The following is a 16,218-nucleotide window of genomic DNA, read 5'->3' on the forward strand; positions in this document are numbered from 1 at the left end:
CTGCACACTGACACTGCATGAGTCAAGAGCACACACAGTGTCAGTGTGTGCAAATCCATTCTCATCCATCTCTCCTGCCAGCATCAGACGCCCCGGAATCTGTGTCATCCTGTGTGAGCGATAGAAAAAAGAGAGGGGTCGCTCACTGGTCTATTCGGGTGCTCTGAAGAAAAGAGTAATCTCAATTGCAAAAAGAACTTCGGCACTCCATACATGAAAATATAAGAAATATTGTATCTAGACTAATGTCACTTTGAAAAATGAAGGTTTTTTGCGCATAATTTGGCCAGTTTATGTGTGCCCATCAACCACGACAAGTTTGACAGCCTTTTTTCTGACCATGTGTCCCTCCCATTCAGTCACAGGTGGTTTTAACTAGCTCTACCAGCCCATACATTGTAGGTTCAAAGCCCAAGCAGAGACATATTGTCCATACAGGCTTACAGCCCAAGAGTGGCATATCCAGTGGTAGCGTAGCGTAGTTTCCCATCATACGAAGGTGACCTTGTCGTGGTTGATGGGCACACATAAACTGGCCAAATTATGCGCAAAAAACCTTCATTTTTCAAAGTGACATTAGTCTAGATACAATATTTCTTATATTTTCATGTATGGAGTGCCGAAGTTCTTTTTGCAATTGATCCTGTGTGAGCGAGCGGCCACTGCAGATAGGCAACAGGAATCACAGCACGCCTGCACGGACACTGTGTGCGCTGGGCTCCTGTAGTGTCAGTGCATGCAGGGCTGTGGATTCAATTCAGGCATTGCTCCAAAGGGAACGTAGTCTATAGACTCCTTTTACCTAAAAGATGATTAAGGAAGAAAAAACAACTACTATATTACTTCCAGAAAAATAAAAAAATTAATAAATATATGTAAACAGCCACTAAATGTGGTACTTGCAATTATGTGATTAATATATTACATTGATATTAAAACTACAAATGGACAGAAGCCAAAAACTAACCCCTTTTCATCTAAGTCATACATTATTTTTGTATCAAAAGAATCTAGTCGGCACTCCGTACAGCTGGGGTGGTGCCCGTGGAAAACAGTGTTTCTAGGAAAAGCAAATCCCAGCACTCACGTGTTGATGATTAATTCGTTTATTCCACAACTCACAAGACGTTTCAGCCTGTCCGAGGCTTTTTTCAATTATTTTTGAGCTTTCATTTTTATAGCCTTTGTTTTTTTTTTTTTTTTAAGAGTCATAACATTTTTTTTGCATCTGCTTAGCTGTATCAAGGCTTGTTTTGGGGTGGGGGGTTGAGGAAAGAGTTGAAGTTATGAAATACACCATTCACTTTAGCATAAAATGTACTGAGATAAACAAAACAGGACAAAAATTCCAAATAGAGCGAGATGGTTAAAAAATAATAAATTCTGCCAATGTTTTTACATTCAAGGCATTCAAAAATGACCTTGCAAAATGATTGTTCAGGTTAGTATAATTCCGAAGATATCAAACATGTAACGTTTTTAGATATTATAGATTTAAAAAAAAAATCTGCATTTTGTAAAAAAAAAAAAAAAAATTGGATTGTGTAACCATTTTCTGAGACCCTTAACTTCATTATTTTTCCATTTACTATATGAGGGCTAGTTTTTGCAGGCATAGCTATACTTGATAAGTCTATAGGCATAATTTTGAGGTACATATGACATTGTGATACTTTTTTATTGCATTGTTTTGTGCTGGGGCAGTAGACTGAAAATGTCAGTTTTGAAATTTCAATTTAACTTCCTTATAACATTTACTACATGGATTAATTTGGTGATACCGAATATGCCTTTTTACCATTTTACTTATAGTAATATTTTTTCAATCATTTTTACATATTTTGTATATTATTTTCACATAGGATACACTGAGACTGCTGTTAATACATCACATAGGAGACACAAACTGCTGTATATATATCACATAAGAGACACTGAGACTCTGCTGTATACATCACATAGGAGACACTGAGACTGCTGTACATACATCACATAGGATACAATGAGACTGCTGTACACACCGTATTTTTCAGACTATAAGACGCATTTTTTACCTCCAAAATTTTGGAGGAAAGTGGGGGTTTCTCTTATAGTCCAGATGTACATTATGGTTCTGGCTGTGGTGGGGGAGGGGTAACTGCAGCGGTGGAGGAGCGGGTCACAGGAGGGAGGAGCCAGCTGCTGCAGCTAACCCTGTGCTCGCTTTTAAAGAATATAAATATAATAATAATAATCTTTTTATTTATATAGCGCCAACATATTCCGCAGCGCTTTACAATTCAGACAATTTACATACATTATCGGCACTGTCCCCATTGGGGCTCACAATCTACATTCCCTATCAGTATGTCTTTGGAGTGTGGGAGGAAACCGGAGAACCCGGGGGAAACCCACGCAAAAACGGGGAGAACATACAAACTCCTTGCAGATGGTGCCCTTGGTGGGATTTGAACCCAGGACCCCAGCGTTGCAAGGCAGCAGTGCTGAATATTCACTGCTCCCCAAGCCCATGGGCGTGGGGAGCAGTGAATATACATTTTCTTTAACAGCGGGCACACTTGACCGCCTGCCGCTGCAGGAAGCCTGCGGCTATCAGTGTGCCGGGTATTAAAAAGAATGAATATTCACTGCTCCCTATGCCCATGGGTATGGGGAGCAGTGAATATTCTGGCAGCTGATTTTGGAATGCGAGAGCGCATTGCAGTGACATCATGCCCTGCTTACACGCTGAGATCAGCTGCTGGCAGAAGAACAGGACGCAGCTCTGGGGGGTGCCATATATACCAGGATGAGGGGGCCACGCATACCAGGATGGGGATGGGATGGAGGATATGTATACCAGGATGGGGATGGGATGGAGGCCATGTATACCAGGATGGGGATGAGGGGGCCATGCACACCAGGGTGGGGATGAGGGGGCCGTGTATACCAGGGTGGGGATGAGAGGGCCGTGTATACCAGGGTGGGGATGGGGTGCCATGTATTCCTGGTTTGGGGGGGGGGGGGTAGACATGCATACCTGGACCGGGGGCCATGTATACCACTTTTTGCTTAATTTTTTTTCTATTTTCCTCCTCTAAAACCTACGTGTGTCTTATAGTCCAAAAAATACAGTAGATCGCATAGGAAACACGGAGACTGCTGTTTGTACATCACATAGGAGACACTGAGGCTGCTGTACAAACATTACATGGGAGACACTGAGACTGTTTTATACACATCACAAAGGAGACACTGAGACTTGGCTGTACACATGCGGGGACAGCAACTCTAAATCACTGATCTATCAATGGCTGCCATTAGATAGAAGCAGGATTATTATTATAATGATACTCTAGCATTATGGGAAATAGTCTATATAAGGGCACAATATTGCAATCTACCTACATCATATTTTACTCACCTTTAGCATCAGCACTGCATTGCGAACAATTAAAGCTGGTGGTGGCTCGGGAGCTTTCATTAAGAAATCAGCAATCGGACAGTTTATTGGTGCCAGCAATTTTGTATGCAAGCAAAGCTCCTTTGAATAAAAAAAAATGTAGATAGTTTGACTGACCTAATATAGAAAACCAATTCAAAGTATTTGACACAATTTTACAGAATAATCTATATGTTCTACATTAAGCAGCAATTTATATGACACATTTTGTATTCAGTTACTCTGTGTTGTTACCCAGAGCTGCATTCACAATTCAGCTTCTCATTGTCATCAATAATTGTAAACAAGCTTGTTAACAAACATTCCTAAGAGACTAGCTAAGCCTTGATAATGCAGTTGCAGATCTAGTTTCTTCAGATACCTATAAGGGTATGATTCCATGAAGAAATTCTGATGCGGGGAATGCTGCAATGAACCTCACAGCTGTTCACTCCATAGAATGTGCATAAGATCTGTACAAATGTCATACACAACGCTGGTACTGTAAACCACAGCTGGAGAACCGGACGAAAAATCATCTGCGTTTGCACCTATGGCAGCATATCCTTAAGGTCCTGGTGTAACAACTATGGCCCCGATTCATTAAGACTTGTGTTTGTGCAGGAATAAAATGCGCCAAATTCATTAAGAGACGTATGCCACTTCATGGAACCGGAGTAATATTTCTGGTGTATAAAATGTAGCGCCCCGAGGGTTCGGTTGCTACAGGGGTATTGCACCTCAACCAGAGGTGTGATATTCCACTCCCAGGTAAGGATGGAGTGTGGACCAGGGCTCAGTTAGCTGCACACATACATACACACTCCCCATTTCCGGGGGACAGCTCGACGGTGCTCCTATTTTTGCAGGCACAACTGACCATGTCCCTGGCTGGAGTGGGGAGGGGGGAGAGAACCCAGTGGTGTAGGAGCAGAAGGGGGACGGTTTCTGGAGCATAGGAAGGAGCTCATTGGGTGCAGGTCACCTGAGCTCAGACACAGAGAAGTAGATAAAAGGTGGGAGCCATCTTAAGTGTGAGTCGACTTGAGTAGTGGAGTAGAGAAAGAGAGAGAGCTGACAGGGAGCTGCGGCTCAGCCGGAGCTCAGCTCCACGAGGCAGGCCTAGAGAGAGAAGGCCGGGGCCAGAGAAGAGGAGAAGGAGAAGGAAGGAAGGAGAAGAGACAGAGGAGTGGAAGGGCTCCAGAAACAAGAAGGCAGAAGGGACCCTAAGAGTGCAGAATGGACAGCAACCGTTGCAAACCCCATTATACCGGGTGATAGGGTCAGGTCGTGGAAAGGTACCGGATCCCTAAATTGGTGGAGGCGAATCTACCCTCAGCCAAGAACCGGAGGTTGTGACCATTTATTGGTGCGACCCCCCGCTAAACCTGCTAGGAAAGCACCATATAGGATAGCGGGAAGTGAAGGCCAACGCTTGCCCGACACGGTCCGCGGTAGCTGGACAGAAGTCAGGACACTGGTGGGGCACGAGAAGCCAGAGAAAGGACAGAAGGGGGTCCTGTGCCATACTCCTGAATTGCCTGGGGGTTGACCGAGCTCCTCACCGGGTGGACGCAGCACGGCTCGGGCAGTCCTTGCTGACAGAAGTGACTTGGATATCAACTGTGAGTAAAAGACCCTGGACTGCACCATTGGACTCTGTGTGATTTATGCTGCGCCTGCACCATCACCCCCAGCATCCTATCACACTGCCCTGAGGCTACACTCTTCCCGTGGGGAGTTATCCTACCCCTGTGCTGCACACTAACACCAGCCTCAGCGGTCTGCCTTGCAGCTGCGGTTATCTCTGACCGCAATCCACGGGTGGCGTAGTCGGACATTCAAATTCTATAAATAGACTGCCACAACATTTGGTCTGACCGCCCTGAGCCACGGGATAGGGTTGCCACTACTACCCCCATCAGCACCGTACACTAGAAGGCCCAGTTCCGGGTACGCCACGGCCCAGGGGGCGAGTCATAAAACGCCAGCACTTTTACTGATTTTAACGGTAGAGTGTAGGAACGCCAAATCCCGCCCCAGCTCTGTCTGCTTCATATTGACGTAAAAATGCTAAAAGTCACTAAACTTGTTGCACAAGACTTTTGCGACTTTTCACAGCGATTTATGCCTGTGTTCTGGCATAAATGCTTTGATGAATCAGGGCCTATATTTCCCAGACTGCAATAAATCACCGAGCAAGCTCAGTTCAGACACTGAGAAGGCTGGGAGATTTAGGATTTTCAGCATTGAAGCCTGCAGTACTACAAATGCTTCTCAGAAATATACTACAGGAGTCAAGATGGACCAAAAGTACACCATTGTGTTTGCAAAGTTACAACATATTTAGGCAGACTCCTTCTACATGAAAACTATAGTGTTTTATTAGAACACGTATCTGTGACACCCCAGGGGTCTGGTTGCCACAGTGATAGAGATGTTATGTCTGAGAGCAGGTGGGAGGTCCTTTGGTCAGGGATCCTGTGCATGCCACACCTCCTGCCCAGTCTGGGGAGGGGAAGAACTTCCCCTATATAAACCCGGGGCTGAAGCAGGGTTAGCAGTCAAGGAGAGTAGAGACAAGAAACAGCAGAAGCAATACTACTACGAGTCAGGGGCTGGCAGCTGCAGAGCTCGCCCTGACTGAGAAGCTTTCTTACCGGACCCGGCGTCCGAGGCTGTGGGGACTAACTCTTACCCAGCAGCAGAAGCCGACCGGCAGGGGATTTCAGGTCCTCAGGCCCAGAAACCCGAAGGCACGGTCACACGCGTGGGACCAGCACCGCCATCGTGGAGCGGAAGCCATTAGAAGGCCCCGAGTCACCGGCCATACGGGTGAGCACCACACGGTACACTCAGGGACGTGGGCTACTTATATCCGCTTCTAGCAAGGTAGCCAGAAGAGTACAGTCAGTTTGGGAGGCCTACAACTCCGCCTGGCCAGGGGAGATCCCATCTGCTCAAGGACTGACCAGGCCCCGTTCACTAGCAAGTACTCCGGGAGGGTCTATCGTTGTTACCAGTAAAGACCCTGAATTACACCGCACCGTCTCTGAGTGGTTCCTGCTACCCCCATCATCCACATCTGCTGCCCTGAGGCCATACCCCTCCCGTTGGGGGTTATACCATCTACGCTGCACCATCTATCCACCGGCCTCAGCGGACTGTCCTGCAGCGGCAGCTCCATAGCTGCATTCAACGGGTGGCGTAGTCGTCCTGCATCTACCGCTGTTACATCGCCGCTCAGTTTGACTCCCTGGGCACGGACCGGGTCACCGCCACGAGACTACAACCCTCAAGAGATCCGGCTCCGGGTAAGCTCCCGCGTGCGCAACGCAGCGCGACACAGGCCCAGGGGCGCGTCAACTTTGGCGTAGTCGGCAGGATTTCGTGCCCGCAACCACCGGGTACTGCGTGCCTGAAAAAGAGACTTTTCAAACTTACCTGTGGTGAAGATTCCCGCCATCCGGCGCCATCTTCAGCCTTCTTCCCGCCATCGGTGAAGTTTCCCGCCATCCGGCGCCATCTTCTGCCTTCTTCCCGCCATCCGTGGAGTTTTCCCGCCATTGGACGCCATCTTGAGGACGCCGCGCGGGAAGAAGAGGGGCGTGGACTCCGAAAGCGCGCGAGAACTGAAGCCCCGCCTCACGTCCGGACGTTGCGTAAGGTCCTGGAAGGAGCCCAGCAGACGCCGACGTCACAGGAGCGCGACGGAAGGTCCTCAACCCTGACGATCCACTGCGGAGCCGCGGCCTACGGAAGAGGATCATCGCAAGGTAGGCCACGGTACACTAGGGGGGAGGAAGATGTCGGATACGGAGGAGAGCTTCACTGCCTCAACCCCCGCCAGCGCTATCGCTGCTGCAGTTATGCCCTTCACCATGCCCTATATCCCGGGAGCAGCTTGGCTACCCCAGTACTCAGGGGAGTCACATACCCTGCATGACTTTAGAGAAAAGCTGGATAGCCTCTTCCAGGTGTACCCCCTCACAGAAGAGCAAAAAGTGAGCATCCTGGTGGCCCAACTAACCGGGGCAGCCAAAAGGGAAGTAAAATCCTGGCCACCTGGGAGGAAGACTGTCGCAGGGATACTAACCCGGCTGAAGGACACCTTTGATACCCGCACCTCAGCCGAGATTAAGCTTAGATTCTACGGGTGCAAGCAGCGAGCGCATGAGAGTATAAGGGACTATGCACTAAACCTACAAGAGGCCCTGAGGGCCATTAAGCAGACCGACCCTGATGGAGTGGGAAACGAGGACAGGCTGTTGACCGAACAGTTTATAGAGGGACTGTATTGTAATACCCACCGAACCCAGTTGCGGGCAATGGCCTTACAGGATCCCCATCTGGGCTTTGCACAGTTCAAGGACAGAGCCATCCGGGTGCTCCGAGAACCGGCACCGGGTGGCGTTGTGACCCACAAGCGCCCTGCTATCACTTACCACCAGGAGGCGGCGCCCTTGTCGGCAGGGCCTGTGGGAGCTGATGCGCAGGCTTTGGACAATGACCCGGCTCCAGACCTACACCATCAGGTCCAAGAGCTAGCTAAGAGCGTTGCTGCGCTAACCCGAACTGTGCAGTCTTTACAGGCTTCCACCCCAGGGAAGATCCAGCTGGCATCCGGACCGGAGGACATCCCGTGGCGTCGACCAAGGAGGACCCCACCGGCCAGAGGAAGACCCAGTGACCGATACAGCGAGGACGGACGACCCATCTGCCGCCGCTGCAATCAACCTGGACATATGGCAAGGTACTGTTCTTTAAACGGGCACAACCTGGGGTAGAGGGCCAACCCCCAGGAAAAAGATCACCAGGCCCATCGAACTGGCGCGACAGATATGTGGGAGGACGTCCAGTCTTGCCTGTGGTACTGGATGGCATTCCCATGAGTGCCCTACTGGACACCGGGTCACAGGTCACCACCATCCCGTACGTGCTCTTTAAGCAGTACTGGAATGACTCGGATATTACCCGCTACCCTGACGACGACTTGAGTATCATCGCCAGCAATGGCCAGCCCGTGCCACAGATCGGATTTAAAGAGGTGACCATCAAAATCGGTAGAGTCGAACTGGCAGCACAGGGACTGATCATTGTAGATATTGACAAACATGAGAGTCACCCAAAAATAACACTAGGAACTAATGTAATTGAAAATTGTCTTGCAGAGGTGATTTTCCTTTTACAGCAGGTTGCCAAGAACGCCAGCTCCGGCGAGCAGCGGGTGCTCCAGAAAGAGATCCGGGCACTGATGCGACGGCAACAGGTGGAACTCTCCGGCGGTGAGATTGGTAGCGTAAGAATGTGTGACCCTTTTCCTATTGCCATGCCCCCAAAAAGTGAAATGATGATTTGGTGCCGGGCACCTATTGGTCTGAGAGGTAGAGATTACCAGGCAATGGTAGAACCAGTTTACTCGGACAGTAGGCCCACCATTTTGACAGCACGGGGGGTGGTTGATGTACGCCATGGGAGGGTGCCCGTTCGCATAATAAATATCGGGGAGAGGGAAGTGTACCTGCCCCGGTATGCCACGCTAGCCAAATTATATACCATTAACCAAAATTCTATACAATCTGTGGAACCCTTGCCTCCATCTCACCCGGAGGAAGGTAACGGCTCTAAGAAAAACATGGAGGACTGGTGTCAGCAAGTACATCTGGGTACTGACTCCACTCCCGCACACCAGAAACAAGGAGTCTATCGGGTGGTTCAGGAGTACGAGAGAGTGTTCAGTAAACACCCGTTAGACTTCGGGCGAGTCAAGGGGGTAGAACACCACATCCCCACGGGAGACCATCCTCCTATAAAAGAGAGGTATCGACCCGTACCCCCTGCCCACTACCAACACGCCAAGGGGATGCTTAGAGACATGAAGGAGGCTGGGGTGATCAGGGATAGCTGTAGCCCCTGGGCAGCTCCACTAGTCTTAGTCCGAAAGAAAGACAACACCATGAGGATGTGTGTAGATTACCGGAAAATCAATCGTATCACACACAAGGATGCGTACCCCTTACCAAAGATAGAGGAGTCATTGGCTGCTTTAAGATCTGCTAACTTCTTCTCTACCTTGGATCTCACTAGCGGGTACTGGCAGGTTCCTGTAGCAGAGGCGGACCGGGAGAAGACCGCATTCACCACCCCGATGGGACTTAGCGAGTTCACCTGCATGCCGTTCGGACTCTGCAACGCACCGGGAACCTTCCAACGACTAATGGAGTGTTGTCTGGGCCACAGAAACTTCGAGACGGTCCTTTTGTACCTGGACGATGTCATCGTATATTCCAAGACGTATGAGGACCACCTGAAACACCTGGCGGAAGTGTTCGAAGCTCTGGCAAGTTACGGCCTAAAGGTGAAACCCTCCAAGTGTCACCTCCTGAAACCAAAGGTGCAGTACCTGGGACACGTGGTGAGCGCTGACGGAGTGGCTCCCGACCCTGATAAGATCACCGCAATTAAGGAATGGCCAAGCCCCTCCAGCGTAAAAGAAGTGCGGCAGTTCCTCGGGTTGGTAGGCTACTATCGAAGGTTTATTCCCGGTTTCACCAAAAAGGCAGCACCTATGCAGGACCTCCTGATAGGCCAGTCCCGGAAGGCCAAGAACCAGAAGCCGCCCTTCAAATGGGAGGAGCTGGAAGAAGAGTCCTTCCGCCAGCTGAAGATGGCCCTCACGGGGGACGAAATCCTGGCGTACCCGGATTACAGCCAGCCCTTTATCCTCTACACCGACGCCAGTAACATCGGGCTAGGAGCCGTACTGTCCCAGATCCAGCAGGGGAAGGAACGAGTAATCGCCTACGCCAGCCGAAAACTGCGACCCACCGAAAGGAACCCCGAGAATTACAGCTCATTTAAGCTAGAGTTCCTGGCCGTAGTATGGGCAGTCACCGAGCGCTTTAAGCATTACCTCGCTTCTTCCCGGTTCACCGTGTACACTGATAACAACCCGTTGACACACCTGGACACGGCAAGACTCGGTGCCCTGGAGCAGAGGTGGATGGCCCGTCTGTCCAACTACGAGTTCACATTCAAATACCGGGCAGGACGCTCCAATACCAACGCGGACGCCCTGTCCAGGATGCCCAACCTGCCGGACGGAGGAGAAGATCCGGAGGGACTGGAAGAAGTTGAACTCCCTGCGTTCCACCGTCATGGGACTATCCAGTATTCCCACCGGGTAAGGAGTAAGCAGGCTGCTACGTTGAACCCCTTACCCCACTACAACTGGGCGGAAACGCAAGACAGCGACCCTGCCGTCCGACTGGTGAAGGAGATGCTGACTCGGCCGGAGGCTCGCCTTGAACCAGACGCTCCGGAGGAAGCCAAACAACTATGGGCAGAGAAGAGTCGACTGTTCCTTTACAAAGGGAAGTTGTGCCGCAGAATGGTTAACTCCCGGACGCATGAATTACTCTGGCAACTAGTGGTGCCACGAAGAGACGCAGCCATGGTGATGGAGGCATACCACGACGGAGCTGGACACTTCGGGTGGAAGAAGCTGGAGTTCCTGCTGCGCGAGCGGTTCCACTGGGTAGGCATGAGGGGAACCATCGAGAAGTGGTGCAGAGACTGTGGCCCGTGCAACCTGAGAAGGAAGGACCGTGCCAGCCAGAAGACTCCCCTGCAGTCCATCGTCACCCGGCAACCGTTGGAACTGGTAGCCTTGGATCATGTAAAACTGACCCCAAGCAGAAGTGGCTACGTCTACGCGTTAACCATCGTGGATCATTACTCCCGGTTTCTGGTTGTCGTCCCCGTCAAGGACTTAACGGCTCAAACAGCAGCTAGAGCCTTCCAGCAGCACTTTTGCCGTCCACACGGGTACCCGGACCAAGTGCTGACGGACCAGGGACCTGCCTTTGAAGCGGAGGTCTTCCAGGAATTCTGCAATCTGTATGGCTGCCGGAAGATAAGGACGACACCCTACCATCCGCAAACTAATGGACTTTGTGAGAAAATGAACCAGGTGGTAATGGATCTTCTAAAAACGTTGCCCCTGGAAGAACGCAGTCTGTGGCCTGAGAAGTTGCCTGATCTGGTGGACCTATACAACCACATCCCGGTAGGTTCCACCAACTGTACCCCGGCTTACCTAATGAGGGCAAGACCTGGTAAGTTACCTGTTGACCTGGAAATGGGAGTCCTGACACCCGAGGACACTTCACCAGAAACAGACTGGGACACAGAGAGGCAGCAGCAGTACCGGAGAGTACAGGAGAGCGTGGAGCGAAGTCTCTGTCAGGCTAGGGAAAGACAAGAGAAAACTTACAACCAGTATGCTCCCGCTGTTCCCCTGGTACCCGGAGAGCAGGTCTTGAAGAGGAAGAGACGGCTCCACAAGTTGGACGACCAGTGGGAGAAGGACCCGTACACCGTACTGCCCTCAAGCCACGAGAACCCGAAGGTTTGTACCATCAGTAAAGACGGAGGGGAAACCACAGCCATTGTATCCCGGGACCACCTGAAGAAGTGTCCCGAACAACTGAGGAACCCTGAAGAGGAACAAGAAGACCATTGACCCGTAGAGGAAAGGGAAGATATGGTTAGTACTGTGCTCGGGGACTTCCCTCGGTCTTGGACTCAAGTCAATGGTGCAGTTGTGGTACCCGTACTCACCTTCCTCCAACCAGCATCCCAAGCACCTACGGAGCAACAGGTAGAGCTGGAAGAACAGCCGGTCCAGGAAGCAGAAGACTCCACACAAGCAGAACAGGAGGATCAACCCTCTGCTTATAGTGAGCCTGCCGTACCCCTAGTGAGACAAAGAGCCAGTAGACAGCTGCCCAGTTTACCCTTGACAGCTCCTACACCCTGTAGTTCAGGGCCAGACAGTCAGCTCCGTAGGTCCACTAGGGCCACTAGAGGCCAGTTACCCGCACGCTGGAGGATTTGAAGTGTATAAATTGTTTTATTTATGTTTATCTGTGTATTGTTGCTTGTGTATAATTTTGTGTTTCCAGTTATTTTTAGGAATCCTTGGTGGATTTACCGGGAATCCTTGTACATAGTTGGAGCGTAACCCAGGATGGACTAAAGACTGTTAAGGACTCGGGGAAGGACAAACCCCTACCTGGTTACGTCTCCCTGTTTTGGTGAAATGGACACCTTGCTTTTCTTCAAAGACTGCACCCGGTTACGGACATGCCGTAACCATCTTTATATGTTTTTCTTATTGTATTATCATTGTTTTTATCTTGTTATGTTTTTCTAAAATATGTTTAGTCCCGGAGTACTAAATTTCACTAGGGGGGAATGTGACACCCCAGGGGTCTGGTTGCCACAGTGATAGAGATGTTATGTCTGAGAGCAGGTGGGAGGTCCTTTGGTCAGGGATCCTGTGCATGCCACACCTCCTGCCCAGTCTGGGGAGGGGAAGAACTTCCCCTATATAAACCCGGGGCTGAAGCAGGGTTAGCAGTCAAGGAGAGTAGAGACAAGAAACAGCAGAAGCAATACTACTACGAGTCAGGGGCTGGCAGCTGCAGAGCTCGCCCTGACTGAGAAGCTTTCTTACCGGACCCGGCGTCCGAGGCTGTGGGGACTAACTCTTACCCAGCAGCAGAAGCCGACCGGCAGGGGATTTCAGGTCCTCAGGCCCAGAAACCCGAAGGCACGGTCACACGCGTGGGACCAGCACCGCCATCGTGGAGCGGAAGCCATTAGAAGGCCCCGAGTCACCGGCCATACGGGTGAGCACCACACGGTACACTCAGGGACGTGGGCTACTTATATCCGCTTCTAGCAAGGTAGCCAGAAGAGTACAGTCAGTTTGGGAGGCCTACAACTCCGCCTGGCCAGGGGAGATCCCATCTGCTCAAGGACTGACCAGGCCCCGTTCACTAGCAAGTACTCCGGGAGGGTCTATCGTTGTTACCAGTAAAGACCCTGAATTACACCGCACCGTCTCTGAGTGGTTCCTGCTACCCCCATCATCCACATCTGCTGCCCCCATCATCCACATCTGCTGCCCTGAGGCCATACCCATCATCCACATCTGCTGCCCCCATCATCCACATCTGCTGCCCTGAGGCCATACCCCTCCCGTTGGGGGTTATACCATCTACGCTGCACCATCTATCCACCGGCCTCAGCGGACTGTCCTGCAGCGGCAGCTCCATAGCTGCATTCAACGGGTGGCGTAGTCGTCCTGCATCTACCGCTGTTACATCGCCGCTCAGTTTGACTCCCTGGGCACGGACCGGGTCACCGCCACGAGACTACAACCCTCAAGAGATCCGGCTCCGGGTAAGCTCCCGCGTGCGCAACGCAGCGCGACACAGGCCCAGGGGCGCGTCATATCCATGACTCGTGTACAGTGACTCTTACGTGAAGCGGCATTCGCAGTAGTTCAGGGGTCTGGAACTCCAACATGTTCCGAAAACGAAGTCTGCTGAACAGGCGGAAACTGACTCCAGGACGGCAGCGACCAGCCCTGAAACACATTGGATGACAAAACTGATCAGAGCACAAAGTAGCAAACTTATGATTTACAGCCTGATCAAGCTGTAATCTATCACGGAAGAGGAAGCATACAACAGTTTCTAACCCTATATATCACATATACAATCCATACCTCCACAGGCTTGTCTGACATTCACAGCTGCCTTGGGTATAAACGGGTCAATTGATTTCTATACATTCTCACATGTACGAAAAGAGATTACCTTCCATGTCTACCAGCAGGGAATAGGGGGCACGTGATCACATAATGGATAGATATACAACGGTCCTTTAACTATAATCAGTCCCAGCTACAGGCTGGGTTTCAATGGAGAACCATAATAGCAGACACATATAGCCATTCCATGTGTCATAGCAACCCATTGGCACACATCACGGGGGTTATGATGGGCACATGGAATGGTGTGTGCTCCCCAGTCATGCGCTTTAAAAGCCTCTGTCATACATTGACAGTGGCATTCATATGGTTAACAGCAGCGGGCAGAGATTGGCTTGCCCAACGGCTATTAAAAGCAGATCCTGACTAAATGACACAGTCACTATCTGCCGGGCATGCGGAGGGGCTCAGCCATTTTGGGGTGCATAAGTCACTACAATCATTTTTTATTTCATTTTATGGGAGATAAAATTAACAAAAATGTCAATTTTGCTTTAGTTACATATTTGACTTTTTTTTTGTGGTATTCACCTTGTGGAATGAGTAAAGAAATATTTTATTGTACTGGTCCTTATGGATACAGTGATACCAGATATGTATTTTTTTAGGTTTTTGATTTTTATTAAAATAAATGATTTTTTTTATCTAAATATTATTATCTTTTACTTTTTTCTTTCAACACTTAAAACATTTTTAAATGTTTTATAGTCCCATAAGTAGACTTGAACACATGATTGTACGGATAATGTTGTTGCATTGTACTACAAAAGGTAGTACACAGCATTATCCATCCTGTCAAGTGTTACACTGACAGCCTGCCTCTGGCATGGCCTATTAGGCTTTGATCTATGGTAGACATGGAGGCCATTGTTGGGTCTCTGGTTCCCATAGCAATCATCAATCTGCCACTGTCACACCCTTCACTTGCTGCGGTCGTTTTGACTGCAGCAAGTAAAGAATTGGGGCAGCAAACACTGGTAACACTCAATTTCCTCAGCTACATCTCTGCTAGGCAGAGTTAACCCCAGGATCACAATCCCTGTGTGAATAATCATTGCCTTTCCATGTTCTAATGGAAAGAGGCCCGGCCTATTAAGACATAAAATGGCAGTGCAGTAATGAGAACTAGTTAATAATGATTTATACATAATGACTTAATGGAATATTTGGAGACAGGAAGAGTTTTTTTTAAGAATTCTGACCCCACATGCAGTTTTGTTTTCACTTTCTTTTTTATCAAGAATAAGAAAAAAAAAACTAACAAGGGGTTTTCCAGGATCAGAATATGGATGGCTTATTATTATATAGCAGCGGTGAAGGTACTGAAGTGTTGTCTTATTAATGTAAATGGGACAATGCTACAATTCCCTGAAGCTCTGCTAACAAGTAGATGGCTTGCAGGTAAACAGAGGTTTATAAGCTGAGTAGGCTGCAATGCTCATACCAGTGACACTGCCCTTTAAACAGGTGATTGGTGATAGGCCAAAAATATTATGATCCTGGAAAACTCCTATAAATGAATGGTCTTTTTCAACCCTGCTAAGCAGGATTCGAGATTCTATCCACCTGTAATGGTACAGAATAAAATACCTTCCTTTCCTTTGAATAGCACTGGCTTTAGAAATCCAAACCATTTTAAGCATTGTCACATGGTTTATAGCATCATAAGATTTCTGAAAAACAAAGATAAATAATCAGGAACACTGGTATTTCTCACTAGTAGGATAAGAGTCCATCTATATGGTTTCACATGTTTGTTCAGCGAGTACTTAGTCCAGTATCTGTCTAAGCTTTTCATTTATTGAAATAAGTAACTTAAAGAAAAAGGTTAATTATTTAATGGGAAATCAAGAATCATTTTATTGTGTGCACTAATCTACAAATGTAATTTCCTGAGCTTGTGTTTAAAGGCTATAGGACAGCTGTCCCTGGGTAGCGGGGCCAAGAGCGTTGTCCGTGGGTAGAGAGGATAAGAGAGCTGTGCCATACCCCTGAGTCCAAGATGGGCTGCTCCCTATGCCAAGTACTGGCTGTGTCTGCTCCAATTCAAAAATATTGGCCATCTTAGACGTAACTTATATATAATGCTTTCAGTTTGGAAGATATTGATTATATGGCTGTGTCGATGTAGAATGCAGCCAGTGCTTAGTAGAGGGGGTGGTGGCAGCATAGG

The 16,218-nt window shown here is 49.1% G+C and overlaps 1 protein-coding gene across 1 annotated transcript in view; it reads right to left on the minus strand.

Moving 5' to 3' along the window:
- LOC141261614 (3'-5' RNA helicase YTHDC2-like) overlaps nt 1-16,218 on the minus strand; it is a 121,138-nt gene that overhangs the window by 57,379 nt on the left and 47,541 nt on the right. Inside the window, exons 16-18 of the mRNA XM_073676228.1 lie at nt 15,636-15,718; nt 13,754-13,859; nt 3,404-3,523 (exon numbers count right to left, since the gene is read on the minus strand). Coding sequence (XP_073532329.1) covers nt 3,404-3,523; nt 13,754-13,859; nt 15,636-15,718 — 309 coding nt within the window. The remainder of the gene's footprint in view (nt 1-3,403; nt 3,524-13,753; nt 13,860-15,635; nt 15,719-16,218) is intronic.

Source organism: Phyllobates terribilis, unplaced genomic scaffold (assembly GCF_046119375.1).
Source record: "Phyllobates terribilis strain yellow unplaced genomic scaffold, ASM4611937v1 Scaffold_1__5_contigs__length_1240528914, whole genome shotgun sequence".
NCBI classification, from domain to species: domain Eukaryota; kingdom Metazoa; phylum Chordata; class Amphibia; order Anura; family Dendrobatidae; genus Phyllobates; species Phyllobates terribilis.